Source organism: Emydura macquarii, unplaced genomic scaffold (assembly GCF_026122565.2).
Source record: "Emydura macquarii macquarii isolate MOO-44397 ecotype Brisbane River unplaced genomic scaffold, CSIRO-AGI_Emac_v2 contig_1254, whole genome shotgun sequence".
Lineage (NCBI taxonomy): Eukaryota > Metazoa > Chordata > Testudines > Chelidae > Emydura > Emydura macquarii.
In genome coordinates, this window is record NW_027131391.1 from 1,954,513 (window position 1) to 1,972,926 (window position 18,414).

General features: G+C 43.6%; 2 protein-coding genes across 5 annotated transcripts in view; both read left to right on the forward strand.

Moving 5' to 3' along the window:
- The window catches only part of PRR14L (proline rich 14 like), a 40,285-nt gene extending 30,438 nt beyond the window's left edge, over window positions 1-9,847 (forward strand). For all 3 annotated transcript variants that reach the window (XM_067550043.1, XM_067550042.1, XM_067550044.1), the window contains one exon: window positions 2-9,847. In XM_067550043.1, the coding sequence (XP_067406144.1) occupies window positions 2-278 (277 nt within the window). In that variant the 3' untranslated portion in view covers window positions 279-9,847. The remainder of the gene's footprint in view (window position 1) is intronic.
- Window positions 9,848-13,176: 3,329 nt separating this feature from the next.
- PISD (phosphatidylserine decarboxylase) overlaps window positions 13,177-18,414 on the forward strand; it is a 39,899-nt gene continuing 34,661 nt past the window's right edge. For both annotated transcript variants that reach the window (XM_067550065.1, XM_067550063.1), the window contains exons 1-2: window positions 13,177-13,281; window positions 16,517-16,614. In XM_067550065.1, the coding sequence (XP_067406166.1) occupies window positions 13,232-13,281; window positions 16,517-16,614 (148 nt within the window). In that variant the 5' untranslated portion in view covers window positions 13,177-13,231. The remainder of the gene's footprint in view (window positions 13,282-16,516; window positions 16,615-18,414) is intronic.

Below are 18,414 nucleotides of genomic sequence, written 5' to 3' on the forward strand. Positions count from 1 at the left end.
GGTGTCTGGAAACCATCTTTGAGGAGCCCAAGGAGAAAAATGGATCCTTGATCTCTATCAGCCAGCAGAAGAGGAAGCGGATTCTGGAGTTCCAGGACTTCACTATTCCCCGGAAGAGGAAGGCACGAAGCAGAATCAAAGTGGCGGGTAGTTTCACCCGGGCAAAAAAGGCTGCACTACAGGGCAGAGAGCTAGATGCCCTTCTGATTCAGAAACTAATGGACCTTGAAGCCTTCTTTGCAGAGGAGGAGGAACAGGAGCAAGCATCTATAAGCTGAGGGATGCATCCAGCAGGAAATGGCTCAGTTCCTTTAATGCTTTGATCCACTGGGAGGGATCTGCCTGTTTTCTCCAGACCTTACCAACCACTCAGTTCGAATACCTGATGATCAATTGTTGGCTGTCACCTTCTTTGCGGTGCGTGCGTGCGTGTGTGTGTACACATATATATTAGTGATGCAGGAGAGAGTCCTTTGATTCTCCTGCATGAGTCTAGCACAGCCAGGAGGCTCACTGTTCCTCCCCAACCTCTCTAGAAATTATGGCTAATATTTAAACACCTTCTGCAGGTGGGATAAGGAGAGTAAAGGAGAAAATAGTACACCTTCAATGACACTAGGATACTAAATACTCCTGAACTTTTGCACATTCATTTGAGTCTGCTGTTTACTGTAGTGGCTTGTTCAAACAACTTGATGACAGAGCTAGGGTACTAGGACAGAAAGCTGAATTCAGGTAGTTGGTTTCTTGAGATACCACAGACTCTTCAAAAATTAAAGAAAAATAGTTTGCATTTGCTTTTAATTACTTCCATGTCTCTGTGCCCAAAGGTTTTCTTCAAAGAGTCTGTTGTCCTTCCTGCACTCAGTCAGCAGCAGCCATACACGACCATGTCTTAAATAAGTTGCACTTTGTATGTGTTTTTTCTTTTTTCTTTGCTGCATGAAGGGCACCTTTTACTATTACCTTGGGTTTTTTCTGATCACACATTAAGAAAAATGGCGCTACATGCTAAGTTCTAACAAATTGTAGAGTGGATTTGTTAACCTGGTTTGCTCGTGCTTTGCCTTTGGGAGGAGGGGAAAAGGTAGGGAATAGCAAGAGGATGTTACTAATGTTCAGTTACTTGTTTAACTTACTGGGACTTTGCTCAGAGACAGCGCACTAGGAACATCAGTGTGAGATTTATACTCTTTTTAGTTATTTTAATTCTGACAAGAATACTGATTTGAGACAAGCCAGGCAGGTTTTTCTCCATTTCATCTTTCTACCATTTTAACTTAGAATTCTAGGTTTGGAATAGAGCTTCACATAATTTATATAATTAGAGGTTCAATGTGTAATGGTGTTCTTAATAGCTAGTGTTGTACAAAGAGGTACACTCAAGCCTCCTAACGTGGAAAGTATTTGGGTTTTTTTTAATACTTCTCTGAAGTGGCACTGGGCAGTCTCTCAGCCATACTCTTGAGGGACTAGTGCTCCCCTCTGGGATCCTTACTTGAAGCTGCGATTCAGGTAATTTTTGTTCTTCAGTGCCTATAGGAGTTATTCAGGCAAAGTTTAATGGGATACTGTCATTGCTGACATGCTCAGAGTTTCCATTCTTTCTTTTCCCTGCCACTTGCAACTTGCACTTTTTTTACTTTTGTGCCCCTTATAGCAACTTTCTATTTACCTCCAAAATCAGTGTGTATGTCAAATAACTAGTGAATGAGCTTTATGACACGGTCCAAACAAATATTGGGTTGAGGATACCCTGCTATTGTTTTTTTGCTACTCTGCCAGCTTTGTTCTTGACCTGACAGAGAACTTAAAATGAAAAGCCATCTGTTAAGTTCAAGAACTTTGAACAGCCATGAAATGTTGGAGGATTGCACTGTGTGACAGACTTCAGTGAATAATGCTCTGGGTTTATTTTGCTCCCAGTTAATTTGCTGGGATTCTTGCACTGTTTAGTTTACACCCTTGTTTTGGTGGTTGATCATCTTTACCCAGTGAGGAAAACTGAAATGCAAACTACCACGTGGGTTGTTTTATGCTGGAGGAGGTAAAGTTTGGGCCTATTGGCATACCATTTTGGCTACTGCTGTGTAGGTCCAGTGGATCCATTGAGGCTACTAAGTGATACCTTAGTTAATTCTCCTCATTTTATGAAAGGGATCCCTGAAAATAACTAATCACAATAGTGTGAGTATTGCCTTCTAAAACGTTTTTTAAACTCCCCATACATTCATGACATCAGCACACATGTTGACTGACTGGAAGCTGCAGTAGGGGACTTTGCTCTCATTTTTATGTCACAATGTGGGATCTGATGACATACACTATTACAAAACAAATTAATGCTGTTGTGAAATTATTGCTAATGAGAGAGCTTCTGGCTCTGTGGTGGAGTTGGGATGTAATCTCCATGGGGGGGTTTGTAAAGAAACTGGGAAAGTGGGTGGATGGGGACTAAACTCAGGTCCAAGCAGGGTTCTGCCCGCTAGCGTGTGCTTTGAAACACATTTTTACCTTTTTGTTCTTTGTCTGCTTCTTTCCTCTGAGCCTTGTTTATTGTCACTTTGAAATAACATTTCACAGAAAGCTCTTTTTGTAGCTACAGCAGAGGGGGGAGGCACAATGAAAATACTCAGCTCCATTTCACTTACAAGAGCTGACACTGTTAAGGTCTGCGATTCTGCAACATACCACATTCCTTAGGATTTGTGAAAACTCTAACACTTCAGCATTATCATGACCAAGATTTTTTTTATAGCTGTGTAATGAAGGTGTATAAGCTAATCTAGATAAAAGCCCTCTCTCACCAGGTAGTTTAACCTTAATCATGCTTTTGTGTTTCTCCACAACTTCTGTTCCTGTTTGCAAGTGATCATGGAGCAGCCTTGCTCTGACTATTGTCTGTGGCAGCAGCTTATACTGTGAGGGACAACAAAGCAATGATTGGATGTCTCAAACGCCAATCTGAGCTGCTTCTGTTCCATATACTTTTTATGAGAGAAATGTGGAGGATGAAAACTTTTGGAAGGAAAAGTGTAAGGAAGTGTATGCTTGTCTTTGCATAAGATGGAGTCACCCAAGTGAGGTGTTTTGGGATTTTTTGTAGTATCACGGAAAAGACCTTATACATATTGCTCTGTGAATTGCTGTATGTGCATTTAAAAGGAGAATTTGCAGAGCTGTCTCCATGTACTCTCTCAGGAAAGAGCCCAACAATGCAAGCTGAGCTTCTGGCAAATGTAGCTGACTGGGGATGGAGGTTTTTTTTTATTTTACTGAAATCAAAATGTAATGTTCTCATCTAGCTGCAAACCAAGCAGCAAAGGCTACTTGATGCATATTTAGGGGCTCTCCTGACCCTGTATTCCCAGGACCGTGTACACGTAAGTTCTGATGCTTTCTGGATATGGTTTTTGGTAAGCCATTCTCACTTACCGTATCATATTCAGAGTTGGGTTCTGTGGTGTGATGGATGTCGGTCACTCTGCTGGAGAGTGGATGCTAACTGTCTGGATGAAGTGTCTGTCTAATATTATCATGTTAATAAATAACTCAATGGAAATTTGTACTCTTTTTGTAACATTGGCCTCTGTCATCTTCTGCAGATTAGTTTCTGTTCAATAGTTTGTGAATCTAAAATTCCACTGATTTTTTTTCTTTTCTTGTGTGTGTGGTTTTAATTTATGGAAATAAATTTTTTTGAGAAACTTTCAGTTGTTTACTAAAGACTTTGGGTTTTTGTCCCTCAAGATAAGAGTAAAAACAACGAGAGTACTGTAGTACTTTAAAGACTAACAAATTTAATTTCTGCAGGCATAAGCTTTCGTGGGCTGCAACCCACTTCGTCAGATGCAAGAAATAGAAATCAGATAGGGGGTGTGTGTGTGTATATATATATATATATACATCCAAGGGTAAGGAACAACAATGGGGAAGGTAGATATAAGCAAAGTCCATTCAGTTAGAGTAGATGAGGCCTATTCACAACCATTGATTAGACGGTGAGAATGTGTGAACAGTGACAATTACTTTTTGTAATGAGAGAACCATTCCAAGTCCCTATGCAGACCCAGTTTGATTATGTCAAGTTTGCATATAAGTTCCTGCTCTGCAGTTTCTCCCTGAAGTCTGTTTTTGAAGTTTTTTTGTAGAAGTATGGCAACTTTCAAGTCAGTTACAGAGGGTCCTGGGAGATTGAAGTGCTCTCCGACTGGTTTATGGATGTTACCATTTTTTATGTCTGATTTGTGTCCATTTATTCTTTTGCGTAGTGACAGTCCGGTTTGGCCAATGTACATGGCAGAGGGGCATTGCTGGCACATGATGGCATATATTACATTAGTAGATGTGCAGGTGAATGAGCTCCTTATGGTATTTGTGCCTAAAGTTAATTCAGGTTTCCCACCTGTGAAAGGGTGGTAATATCTGCATCTCAGTGGAGCTGTGAGAATGAATTCATTGTCTATAAAGTGCTTTGAAATCCTTGACTGGAAGTGTAAAATATTGCTTCTCTTTAGACTGTAGCTGTTTAGGCTATTGTGTAACATTTTGTGCACACATGAGATGAAGAAACTGCATGCAAACTTGTGTACAATGAAGACAAATGAGTCTTCAAACAACACCTTGGTGCTCAGGTAAGGGAAAGTGATGATCTCTTGGTCCTAATGTTTTCCTGTTTAGACACTATGCAGCAACACTGGCAAGTGCAAGGTGGACTGCATGGATTCTGTATTCTGTCCCTGTCCAGTTTATTCCTATTTTTCCTCTGCTCTCACCTGTCCAAACCAGCATGCTAAAGAAGTCACTGATTAGCTAGGATAGCTGCTGGATGTTGCAATGCTTCTCTTGAGTTCTACTGCCTGTATAGCCTTGCAATGCCAAGGAAAGTGGAAAGAGAACTGAGGACTCAAACACAGGCCTGCTACACCACTATACATAGCAGTTAATATTTGGTGACACAGTTCATCTCTGCAAAGCAGTAGAGTATTGTAAATTCCTGCCTGAGATACTGAACGTTCATACAGAACTCATAACCCAAGAGAAATTAGAAACAAGTAGCTAGGCTGTTCTTCATATACTACAGTCTATGGAAGGAGCCAGGCTGGTGACATCAAACTAAGAATTAATCACTTTGGTGTAAGATTTATTGCTCTGAAGTTTGTGTCCAGTCATGCAGAAAACTGGTTTCCTTCTCTGTAATTTGTATTTCTCATAACAAAGGACATACAGCATTCTAGACAGACCCTAAATACATATGAAAACGTTGCTGGTAAAAATAAGTTTGCTGTTATGCTTTTTAATTCTATTAATCCTACGTTCAACAGTTGCCTTACTGTTTTTGACTAGTTTATGTAGTCTCCGCTATGGAAGTCCCCTTAAATTGAAAGTGCAATGCGGCATTAGTCCAGTAGATGGTGTATGAACTCCAAGGAAGTAAGTGTGGGGCGTGAGGAAGACTAAACTTGCATTATGGTGGAATGAGCAGATCTAGCCCATGAGCAGGACCCTGTGCACTCTGCAATTCTATGGTTGCTGAATTCAACACCTTTACAAGATGCCACAGACTTCATCATTTTTGCTGCAAAATTTGTCACTTTACTGCAGCTAGATGAATTTTGCTTGGTTTCCCTGACATCTTGGGACTTCGCTATAGTTACCTTGCCCTCTCCAGTTTCTTTAGGAGGGCAAGTGACTTGGATTACAGTGCCCGCTCCCTGCACTGTTCCATCAAGCCAGGCAGAATGGGGCCAGGAAGAAGGGGAACCAGAAATAGAGAGACTGCTTGGAGTACAGCATAGCAGCCAGGGCCCAGAAAACGGGGCGGGGAGGGGACAGGAGGACACAAGGTGTTGAAGATCACTACAAGCCTCCCTCTTCCCTAGAATGTGAGACACAACCTGGAGAACATCACAGGAAAAGAGGCCTGGGAATGGAACCAAGTAATCTGGAGAATACAGCAAAAATGTTGAAACTCTAATCAACAAATTTTATATCCATCAGTATTTTTTACTAATACTCCATAATCAAATACTTGGTGACAAAAAATGGTGACATATTTTCAGCAATGATTATTTATAAGTATGTGTGCGTTTTTTGTGATGCTAAGTGGCATGGTTCCCATGAACTCACATCCTGTGCTGTTCTCCAGATAGTGCAGCTGGCTAACCTACACTTCTTACTCCTCCTCCCTTGGGTGGTTTATGGTAACATAAACCCAATGGAAATGGGAGGGGATGGAAATTAAAGATATTTCATAGCAACAGAATAAATTAATCTTATTGTCTGATCTAGGAGTTCTTGCTGCAGAATTTTCCCCTCTGCCCAAAGAGATGCTAGGAAAAGTACAATGGCTTTAGCTGTGTTGATGCTGCTCATCTCCTCTGACTAGCAGCCTTGTTGCTATACCTTCTCTGTCTAGAATCATGGCAAGTGTGGGGTGATCATAATGTAGCACTCAGAACTCAACACTCCCTGGGATTCGGGCAAACCAAACATGCATCTGTCTTAGGTGTTGGTTTCCATCCCTATATTGTCTGGGACCCAGTTATTTGAGGGACTGCTGCTTCTCCTGTCCCGTCCTGATGATTATGATTGGCTGGGATGCTCACTCTCTGCTCCAGCAGGGGAGCCTGCTGTCTGCAAGCACCCAAGCAGGAGCTCCAGACTACAGTGTAATATGTATCCATTTGGTTAACTGTGCGCTATTTCAGGGGCAGAATATGGAGATTTGTAAGAATTTTTATGTAGGCAGCGTTCAGTTTTGAATGAATATGAGACACCTGTATGCTGAGGCAACAAGCACTATTAATCAGCTAGGGAATGTAAATATGGGGATGGAGAAGTAATCAGGATCTCTCAGGAGTCTTCTGCACCGTATGACAAACTGCATAAGAATTCATATTGGTGGGCATAACTCCTCCAGCCTGAGCATTTGCAGTCTTGAGTACTTAGATGTTGTTACTGTCATCATCTAGTCAAGCTACGCACCCAGCGCCAGCTGCAGTGCATCAGCAGAGCAGGCAGTGGTCTGTGTGGTGGGAGAAACCTGACCTGGAGGGGATAGAGGGTGAGCCTGAAGCACCATAACCCCATTACAAGCCTGTTCTATTTGGGGGTATGGGGAAGGGAGAAGAGGAAGACATAGCCCATAAAATGGCTGTGGCTGGGCAAGGGATCTAGGGGAGACACTAATTTTGTGTGTGTACCAGGAAGACACTGCCAGCAGTTGGCTGAAGTTTAAAGCTTCCCATGGGTGAATCTCCCCTCTGAGTGCAGCTGCCCCTGTGAGCAAAGAAGTTTCAAATTGCACCTTCTGTGCCCATGCTATTAAATTACTTCCCCTTACTATATGGCTATATTGTTGTTCAAACAGCTCCCCCTTAAATATGTTTCAGATTATTGTTCCTTCAGATTTGAGTCCAGGCTTGGAACTGGGAACGGGATTCCTTTCTCCAGAGAAAGGGGGTCGAGGCAGATGCCAGAGTCAGACTTTCTTGGTAATTGCTGGAAGCTATTGTTAAATAGATCTAGAGATAGTGCCCAGAGGCTCCAGTCAGGATCAAGTACCCATTGTACTACATGCTGTACAAAAAAGGCCCCTTTCCCAAAGCCCATAGGCCCAGATCCCCATAGATATTTAGATGCCTAATTGCCATTGACTTCAGTGGGAGTTAGATGCTTGAATACCTCTGAAGATCTGGACCTTACTATCTAAAGATCTCCACCTCCCCACATAAGCAGCAAATGAAGGGATGTAGCGAGAGCAAAGATCTCTCCAAATTTACACTAAACTGAGCTGCTGTTAGTATCCTGGAGAGCAGAGACTGACCTCCACCCTTGCCCCCTCTCTCCCAGATTGTATTATTTTGATACTCTGATCTAAGTTTAAAGGCTGTGTGTACTCACCCGCTCTCCCCAATAGCCTTTGGACCTCTCACCCTGGTACCTGTCCTAGCAGATGACTGCTGGATCCCCCAGAGCAGACTCAATACCTGCGGTCTAGCTCATTCCATCTACTCCTACAGAGGGCTAAGGACCTGGAGGAACCTGATACGCAGTTCCAAATTACCCGGACCAGGGTGAGTAATTTCTTGGTGATCTTCTGGAAGTTGTGATGGGTGATGATGGCACAGCCAGGCCCATGACCCAGGTTACAGGTGGCATAGGCACTCAGCTTGGCTGTGGATCCATCAGGACACAAGAGCTCATATTCCTCTTGTTCTGCATCTAAAACAATAGGGCAGCCATCAAAGCTGTGAAGTGAAACATGGCCTGGCAGAACGATGGGAGACAGCATCTTTCAAGGGAGCCTGCTCCAAGTCCCAGTGTCCAAGCAGGGCAGTGAATGCCAACTGTCAGCAGGGAAGGTTTCTCTCTGATGTGCTGCTTCCCTTGATGAAGAGAGATGTTAAAGCAGGAGAACATTGGCTAGGGAATTTTAGATGCTTTCTAAGAAGCAATAATCTAAATGTGTTTTAAAGAAGTTTCTAGACCCCTGCAAATGACCAACTTAGCACATGATGCAAATTTCTGGTCAGGTAAAAAGCCTGGCAAATGAAAACTGTTCTTCCAGCAGAGGCATGCATGGAATTGTAAAGGATTCTTCATTATATACGATCAGCCCTGCCATATAAATAGTGACTGCTTCTTCAATCACCTGAGTGCTAAAGCAATAATCTAAAATGGAAAGCTTTGGTGGTTCTGACAGGGAACATCTCCTGTGAGCCACCATTCCCCTTCTAATCTTCCCCTCTCCATTTCCTGGTGATTCTTGGGAGATCTGAGACATACCATCAAGAGTTGCTTGCCTAGATTAAACTGAAACTGGAATCGACAATGCATTAGGCATCTCCCCCCAAGCTTCCATGTAGGAAAGAATACAAGTTGTAGGCCAACAGAAATCAGAGTATTTGGGTTTACCTGTGCCATTCCTTATCATTAAGTGATCCAGGAAAGCAACACCTGCCATGCCACTCTTCAAGCACCTGCAGTGGATTAACACAATCCATTAGCACTTAAATCTGCTTTTTTCCTCTTCCTCCCTTCCTTTCTTCCCCCAAAGTCATCCTAATGCAAGTAGTAGACTTGAACTGATACTAAAAAGCAGTGACAACATAAAGAACTAGCTACTAAATTGACTGCATCCATTCAGGCTAGAGTTCTACATAGAACTGACCAAACATTTCTATAACTCCTACAGTGGGGCTTGTGGGAGGGAACACAGTTTTAGAGGTTACAGTATGAGGCTATGAATCACAAGTTCTGAGTTCTGTTCCCAGTTCTCTTACTGACTGTGAAATCTGAGGCAGACACAGATATTTATTTGTCCTAATTTCCCCATCTGTAAAATGAACATTCTTGTCTACTCTCAGGGGTGACATATACAGGTTAACTAATGCTTGAAAGCATTCTGAGAACATCACGTCTTGAGGGCACATATGGAAAGAAACTCATGAAGTCTGATCTCTGATGATTTCCGTATGTGTTCAATCTTGATAAGTGCAAAGTATTATTGTTTCTGAGATAATACAGTTCTTACAACCTTCAGCTGAACTCTGTGTGGGAGCATGCAATATCCTTGTGCCTAATTTCTGCTATCCAGAGGCTTCCATCAATAACTTTAGGCTCACAAACACCATGTAGACCTTGAAAAGAACTCATCAGTTGCCTTGTCTGTGTTTGTAACACTGTATCCTATGTTCACCCTTTTTACAAATTTTACAGGTTTTGTACAAAGTATGCCTTGTGATGTATCATTTGAAAACTCAATCTGCTGCACATTAATGTCCTGGTAAAATGTGTGGAAGCATGGTATGTGAAGTTATAAAATTCTAAAGTATAAGACGTGCTCCAGGAAGAAGTTGTGGTGTTTTAATTTAAATCTCTGTGCTACTCCCACGTGGCACTGTCGCACTTTGTGGTTTCCATTCTAGTTGAGTAGCATGAAGAATTATTAATTCAAGATGAGTGGACATCTGTGCCTCTGAGGTAGGTAAGAATTAACTCCATGTCACAGATGGGGAAACTGAGATTAAGTGACTTGTTCAGACCACTGGACCACACAATTCTGAGGGCCACTGAGAAATCATGTTTATACCTGCTACATAATTACAAATAACTCTAACAACCAAAAAGGCTAAGATTCTCAAAAGTATTTAGGATATGTCTACATTACAGTTGCTACATAAGCACAGCAGTGGCACTGTACCTGTGCCGCTGTAGCCTTGTAGTGTAAATGCTTCCTGCATTGATGGAAGAGGTATTTCCATCAGTGTACAGTAATTAATCCGTACCTCTGAGAGATGACAGTTACGCTGATGGAAAAAAATCTTCCATCAACCTAGCTGTATCCTCACAAGGGTTAGGTCAGTGTAACTACGGCATTCAGGCACAAAATATTTCACAGCCCTGAGTGACATAGCTAGGTCAATCTAATTGTTACGTGTAATTAGACTCCTGATTTACTTTGAAATTAGGAGCCTACATACCTTTTGAGATCTGGGCGAAAGTGATTTCCCCATGCCTACATAGGTGCTCAGGCCAGAGCAGCTGCTTTTACTTATGTTCTTGTTTCTCTCTGTTCCATGTTATAGCATGAATGTCCTCCAAATCTAGGTTCTCTGTATTATGTATTCTCCCTTCTCTGAGCACTTAGAATTAAAAGTTACCTGTTAGTTGTCCTAGAGGATATATGATTAGTCCTATTAGTTGCAGACCACACCATCATGCCTACATTAAAAACAAAGTTTCAGTAGAGGTGTATGCCACTCATTGTCATGGAGCTGAGCTGGTGCATAAACTATTGCTAAGAGGGATTTCTTCAGTCCCCTTTCCTAGTCGCTGGCAGGTTAGGGCATATACACACCATTCCTGTGCTCTGGAGAAAGGAGGCTAACACTCTAAGGTTTTGGGAGTTTTTTGTTTTTTTTCCTTGCAGTGACCCTATTCCTAACCCCACCCATGGACTTTCCCAGCACTCTTTCTTAAGTTTCCTCCCCAGTCATGCATTTTTCCCCAGTATTCCATCCCACCCTCTCAATCTAATGCACTCTCTCCTATACTCATTCATTTTCCCAATGCTCCTCCCCTTCCACATTCCCAACTTGTTCCTTTTGCATTCCTACATCAGGACTTCACTGATCCTTCCTCTAATCTTAAACTTCCAAGACAGATACCCTACTGCATTTGTTGCCTTGTAACTTTTTCCACTGTCCTGGTTACAAGATTAGCTAAGCTCCACCTCCGACCTCTCTGTGGTCTCTGCAAAACCTTCTGTCTCCTGCCTTTACCCCTCATAGGGTAGAATCGCATGTTTTTTTCCCACTTTCAGAGTGGGGCCTGGGCTAAAGTGTCCCATGTATTGACTGTCCCTACCAAAACAGGCCTGACTGGGCTCACAATGTACGAATCTACTCTTTGGAAGCTTGTGCCCAGCAGTGAATACAGGGACCAGGCATCCTTCCCAACCCAAAGTGGTGTTTAACCTTAACAGTACAAACAAAATATCACAAGAAGAAAAGGATTTTAAAACAACAAGAGGTCTACACCCCTGTCTGTTTTACCTATAACCCTAACAGTGGAGGCTGGGTGTCAGTCTCAAAAACCTATCCACTCATTGAGCAAGCGTGTTTCCTAATCCTCCTGGATCTTTTGATTCCTGTCCTCCTCCACAGGGCCTGAGTCGCTCCTGGAGCAGCCTGTCTGGCAGGTCCAACAGGGGATGAACTATAGCATTAATGTTAATAGCTTTTGGATTGTCTCAAGTGTATGCTGCAATGTGTATCTGCCATCATGCCCTTCCTGACGATTCTACTATTGCACTAACTCAATATATGCATACAATAGACATCACAATTACCAAGTCAACATATAATATTCATACATTATTACAAATCCCTCACACCCACCTCTCTGACATACACCTTGTATTATCCTTATTACATTTGCTGCCACACCTCAACACAAGGCTGAAGCAAGTTTTCACAAGTTTTTGTTTTTTTTAAAAGTCCTATTTGGTGGCTGACTCTCATCTTAACATTACTTACCTCCCTCAGTCATTGTTTCCCTGGCCTCATCAGATCAGCTGCCTGTTCATGAAGGGATGGGTTTTTTCACCCCAGTCCTGTAAGGTGGAGAAAGTTATAGTATCTCCTAATACAAAGTGATAATAGGTGCTAGAGAAAGGGGACTCTATAAGGAAGATTCAATATAATAGTTAGTCTGTATTTTTAGAGAAATAACATATATGGGGAGACACATTGGGCCAAATTGATTCCTGACATAACTGCTCACTTTATGGGGTTGGATCAACTGGGCCCATATTGTATGATACTTTTACAGACAATTTAAAATGTACTTGAACCTTTGACACTCTGCACCTATTTCAGCAGTGGTACTAGTGGTGGCTGTTCCCTGTAAAGTCATACCTGCTTAGGAAAAAAATAGAGACTGAGAATGAAGTGATGCTATTTCTGTTTAATCTTGGCTGAGTAAAAAATATTGATCCCAAATTTAGAATAACATTACGTTTCACAGGAGCAAACATCCTTTAGAGTTTAGGCTAAGGCCTCATGGCCGCTGGACTTGTGGGCTCTCTTCCTGCCTCTGCCACTGACTTGCTACATTACCTCAGGTCAGTTATATCCCCTTTCTGCCCCCGGTTTTGTACACTGGGGATGATCTTTACCCATCTCCTGGGGGAGAGCGCAGGGTGGTTCTGAGCCCTAATGGGAGTCTGTAAAATGGTTTGAGACCATAGGACACAGACAGGGCCCCCAACGTGGGTGGGGGGAAGGGCCTGGGGCCCACAGCCCAGGCTGCAACCCCCATGGGTATGTGTGTGGGAGGGGGCCTATGTTACAAGTTTGTACTGGGCCCAAAAAATTATGCTGAGGCCCTGGCCATAGATTAGAGGTGCCAAGGGAAGGGGGGAAAGTTACTGTGTCCTGCGTGTAGGGACAGCCTTACAATGACACAACCCACCTCAGGCCAGCCCCTCTCCCACTCCCTCTTCTCCCTGCGCCATACATTGTAGGGCCCGGCCCGCCCCGCCCCGCCCCGCCCCTTTCGGCGGGTCCTGGCTGTGGCTGCGCTCCCCGAGGCTGCCGCCAGGAGGCGGTGTGAACGCAGGCGTTTGCGGCCTCCTCGGGCCCCTCCTACCGCCTGCACTGAGTCCCTCCCTGCCGGGGGAGTGCGGAGCAGCAGCAGCGGCCGGGCGGTAATTCGCTGTAAGATGGCGGTCTCCATGGAGCGAATGTGCGGGGCCGCGCTGCGTAGAAGCAGGTACGGGGGCCCAGCGAGGCGGACGGCTCTGCGGGGCGCTGGAGGAGGGAGGCTGCGGGGCACCCGCCTTTCTCGGCAGGGCCGGTCACTGAGGGCAGAGTGCGGGGGGTGAACCGCCGCAGCAGCCTGTGCTCTGGCAGCCGGCGCCGAGGGGGGCGGAGGCGGGTTCTCGTCTCACTTCCCTGGGGTTCCCTCCTCGTCGTGTCACCTCCGAGACCCCAAAGCGCGGGCTGCTGGGTGAGGGCCCTGGGGGTGGGGCCCGGCGGCACCGCTCCTGCTCCCCCAGCGAGGGTCGGTGAGGGCAGGGGGCCTGGGGCTGTGAGTACTGCTCCTCTGCCCTCCCTCAGCGAGGATAGAGGGTCTGGGGGGCGGGCAGCCCTTCTCCATGCTACCTCAGCGGGAGTCAGTGAGGGCAGAGGGCCTGGGGCTGAGCATCTCTCCACACTCCCTCCTTGAGGGCAGAGGGGATCTGAGCTCAGCCTCCTCTGTTCACCGCCTTCCATACAGACCGCCCCTCCCGGCTCTGCATGGAGGGGACGGGGGTCTGAACACACGTGCGTTGCCTACCGTTCAGGTTACCAGATAGGTAGACTCGGGTTGTTGAGGGCAAAGTGACCAGACTGATTCACTGACACAAAACCCAACTTCCTTAACCGACAGTTAAGTATGCCCCGTTGTGCCCTTCTGAACCAGAACACAGAGTTCAGTAAACCGCAAGCTTGTGAAAATCAGGCAATGCGGAGTTAAGGTAATGCCCAGCACAACCTCAGCTCTGCCTACTGGGAGCTAGTAGTAGTCCCTCCATGCAGTCCAGCTGCATTCCCTGTATGCAGCTGTATGAATGGTGGCGGGATTAGGTGAAGCAGCTTGGCAGAGCTGTGATTTATTATCTGAGGCCCCATGGGGGGCATGCTCCCCTCGGGTGTGTGAGAACCACTTTCCCTGATCCCAGTGTGTGGTATCAAGAAAAGAGGTGCATGTGTACCTTGAGAGATTGAGTATGTCTTATGTCAACACTGCTTTGAGTAGCTTGTGTAAGTAGTGGGGCACAGGAATGTTCTTGCCATGGGGTGTCAGCAGTTAGATAGGAGATGAGTGTGGACTGTGGGTTTAATGGCGGACAAGTGAAAGCATAGTGTTAGATAGCATGTGCATAAGGCATGTGGTAAGCTTGTTGTGGAGTAGGCTAGTTTGATTGTAGAACAGCTGTAGGTTGTTATTACACTGTACCAAACAGAAACTGAGTGTTAAGTATGTGCTATGGATGTATTGGAACATCACTCAAAGATGGCAGAGAGAGAAGAATGGTATCTCTCTTTCATTCTCTAACCTCTTTCTGTACCATTCCCCACAGCATATTCCCCTGCCACCATTTTCAGCTCTCCCTCCCATTCCTGTCCTGTTAACCCATTAATGCTTTAGAAGCCAGGTGTGCACCCAAAAAGTTAGTGGAACCTGTGAGGGAGCTATATCTCAGGAACTTCTTGATCAAGGGACTCCATATTTGGATCACTAAGGCCTTGTCTACACTAGAAAGTGTTGTCAATGCAAGTTACAGCAGTGATTAAAAAGTGCTGTAATTACAATTCTTGTGCCTGTCCACACAGTACTCGTGTTGCTGAAGCGCATCCACAGTTGGTGCTCTAGCATTGACATTGAAAGCAATGCACTGTGGGCAGTTATCCCACTGTGCAACTAGCAGTTGTGGGAAGGTGAGGAGATCACAGTTGGTGCAATACCTTGTAGTGTAATAAGACACTTTTGAATTCAGTATGGTGTCAAACCAAGAGAATGTGGCTCTCAGAGAGAGAGAGAGAGAGAGAGAGCACTGCGAAGACATAATACTCATGGCATCCACATTCACTGGATGAGTGTGTTGTACTAGCTTCTGCAAGAGCTCTGTCCTTCCCATGAGAGAATAAGCTCATTACTACTAGAACACTCTGCTCTCATTTTCTAATAGCTTGTCCTGCAGTCCCATCCAACGGCAGCATATGGTGGGACCAAGCTTCAAGACCATGTTGATTCAGACTTTGAACAGGCATATTTCTCCTGTTCCCCTTTGCAGATGTCTTCTCTTCAGATGCATAGTTGTGAAAAAGTTTAAAATGTAAATCTTAAATGTGTTGGTCTTGAGAGAAGCTCCTCGCTGTGCTGGCTTGTTGAGAGCGTCACTGTGTGTGTTCAGAGTGGTAGAGCTGCTTAGCGTCATGGTTCAAGAATGTACAAGGTGACAAGGAAAGAGAGAGTCTGTAGAGTGATTATAAAATAAAGGGACAAGATGTTTCACTAGACTCATAATGGAACATGGAGCCTCTAACCTCTACATTTGAATCTGCATTAAATTAGTTGTTGCTGAAAGAAGTTCCCATTTGACAGCTGTTTGCTGACCTATTTGAAATTAAATGTTCCTGGGGGCAAATGATCACATTACAGAATCTACCAACAGAGTTGGCAAGAGGCCATTTGACTTAACCATGGTAACTGAACTCTCCATTGTGAACTTTCCCTCCAGATCAAAGTTGATATGTGTTGGCAGGGTGGTGTTGGGAAGTATCTAGGGCACTGACTTCAGAGGCAATTATTGGCATCATTTGGGGGGAGAATTGGGCTCCAAGGCACTCATTCAGTACCTCTCACTAATTCATTGTTTTTTTTTTTTTTTTTAAACTTTGCAAATAGACTGTAGAAGTCTGGGCCCAGGCAGTATATAAAACAGAAGATGACATTAGTATTAAAGTGATCTAACTGTAACAAAATATTGTAAAATCCTAACTGGAATAAATTTTGCCTCAAACAGCATTGCGAATAAGAACAGGGTATGAAGCAAATTGTATTCACAGTCACAGACATGCTGGAAATAGAACAGAACAAAATTCAGTATGTGATGAAGCTATTAAAAAACTGTACTGGGAAGGATGCACTAGAGATCCACACACAATACCCACCTCAAAGAGAGAATCTCTGTGTTAGCATTAATGTAATTTGAACGTGGATTGATATTTTGAAAGGAAAAAAAATCAAGATAAACTGGAATAAAGATTTAAATAACCCAAATCTTGTGAGAGATGTTGACACAATCTCCTAGAGGTGGTGAAAAACTTGTAGAATAGGCTAGGAGGTAATGGGTTCAGTAGGAATTTCATGATAATCTTTATCATCATTTCTTATTTGTTTAATTATATATAGTTATATGTCCATATTTAGACACCTGTCTCTTGTGTTTTATATATAGTGTGCTGACTGACTGCAATTTCTTCTGGCATAAGAACCTCTCTCTGAGAAAGACTCTGGTCATCTGGAAACAGCCACCTTCCAGAACCTTTTTCACTGGTATGTGAAGGATCTTTTTATTCTCTTATAAATTTTCAGTTGCAGGGTTGCTGGTGCTCTATCCAAATACAGCAGTTTAAAACGGAAGTAATAGGTGATTACAAATGGGTAAGTCTTGTTGGGAGTAGGATGGCCTAATGGTTAAAGCAAAAGACTGAGTCAAGAGACTGCATTCAGTTTCTGGCTGTACCATGAACTTACCGTGTAACCTTGCAAAAATCACTTAACTCTTATATGTGCCTCTGTTTTCCTGTCTATAAAATGAGAATAATTATCAATCTCATAGGAGTTATGAGGCTTAATTCTTTGTTTGTCAAGTTCTTTGAAATCTTTGGATAGAAGGTAGTATAGCAACACAAAATATTACATTAGTATGTGAAAGAAACATTAAATGAAGGAGAACTGATATAATAGTATCTCTTTTTCCCGCTTCTTTAAACAGGCATGTAACAGGTATATACATACTTGAAATAATGCGTGTATATTGCACTTGGAATCAGTGCCTATCTTTCCAGTGTATTGACTCTGAGCCTCTTTCAGAATTGATCTCACTTTCAGCTGTGCAAGGGTTTGTTTCCCTAGAAACTAGAAGTGCTTTTGTTGGGGTGGAGTTAAGGGAATTTTAGTTACCTGGAAATCTTGGTTGCAGCACATGGTTTTTCTTTTGTTGTTTTTTGCACTCATTAGTCCCTATGACCCTTAAAGCTTTGCATCATGGCTGCCTTTCTTTCCATCTGAGGAGGACAGTGATGGTTATAGAACTAGCTGCGCATCTTACCCCTGTCTGGCCTGTGAGTGCAGCCACCTTAGGTCTTGGATCTCTAGACCTTACCTCTTTCTTAGTGGAATCCTGTGATTTTCCCAGTCTTGCACAGCATCGTACACTAGGACCTGGTTTATCAGCTATGCTTACCCTTTGGGAGCTTGTGACCAGTGGTGAATAGTGACCAAACAGTCTCGTTTAATCTTAACAGGGGGAGCAAAACATCACATGAGAGACACCAACCATGTCCATCTTAGCTAGAGTCCTATGCAGGCTCATCTTACCCTGGACTCTGAACCTCTGGAAACTGAGTTCACCTTAGCTCCCCCTCTGTCCTTAAGGGATTTCTTATTTAAATCCAGACCAAGTTTTTTGTTCTGTCTGCTCGGAGACTTTGACCTGCTGCCCCAAAACCAGATGGGTAAGCTCTGGAAGGTGGCAAGCCAGAGCATCAAAGTGAATGGCTCTTACATTGTCTCTTAGATGTTGCCTGGGAAGTGCATCTCAGGATCCCCACTCCCCTTGCTGCATTTCCTAACAATACTGTTATTGAATTAACTCAATATAACCATACAGTAGACATCACAATAATCAGGTCAACACATAATATTCATAATTTATTATAGGCAATTTCAAATCCATCTCAAGTATCAATTGGAATTCCTCTGGAACTCCAATTCCTTGATGCTGCTTTTTAATCTTCCAGAGATGACACTGTTGTATAATGCAAGACACTCCCTCTCTTACCCAACTCTGTGGTTCACTGAAGTGCTTTTAATTTTGGTGAATGAGAGGGTGGGTCTCAAACATACATCTGCATAGCAGGATGGAGCACTAACCTCAAAGCCATAGGAACCAGGCATTCCAGATTTACCTCTTTTTCTAGTTGGATTGGTTGATACATAAGGAAATTAAGATATGCAAATCAAACATCAAGCTATCTGAAATAATTCTTTTTACACTGTTTTTCCCTGGTTCCTAAGCATTTGCTCTAGAACACATTGCCTTTTAAATAACAAAATATGGGGCCATTAAGT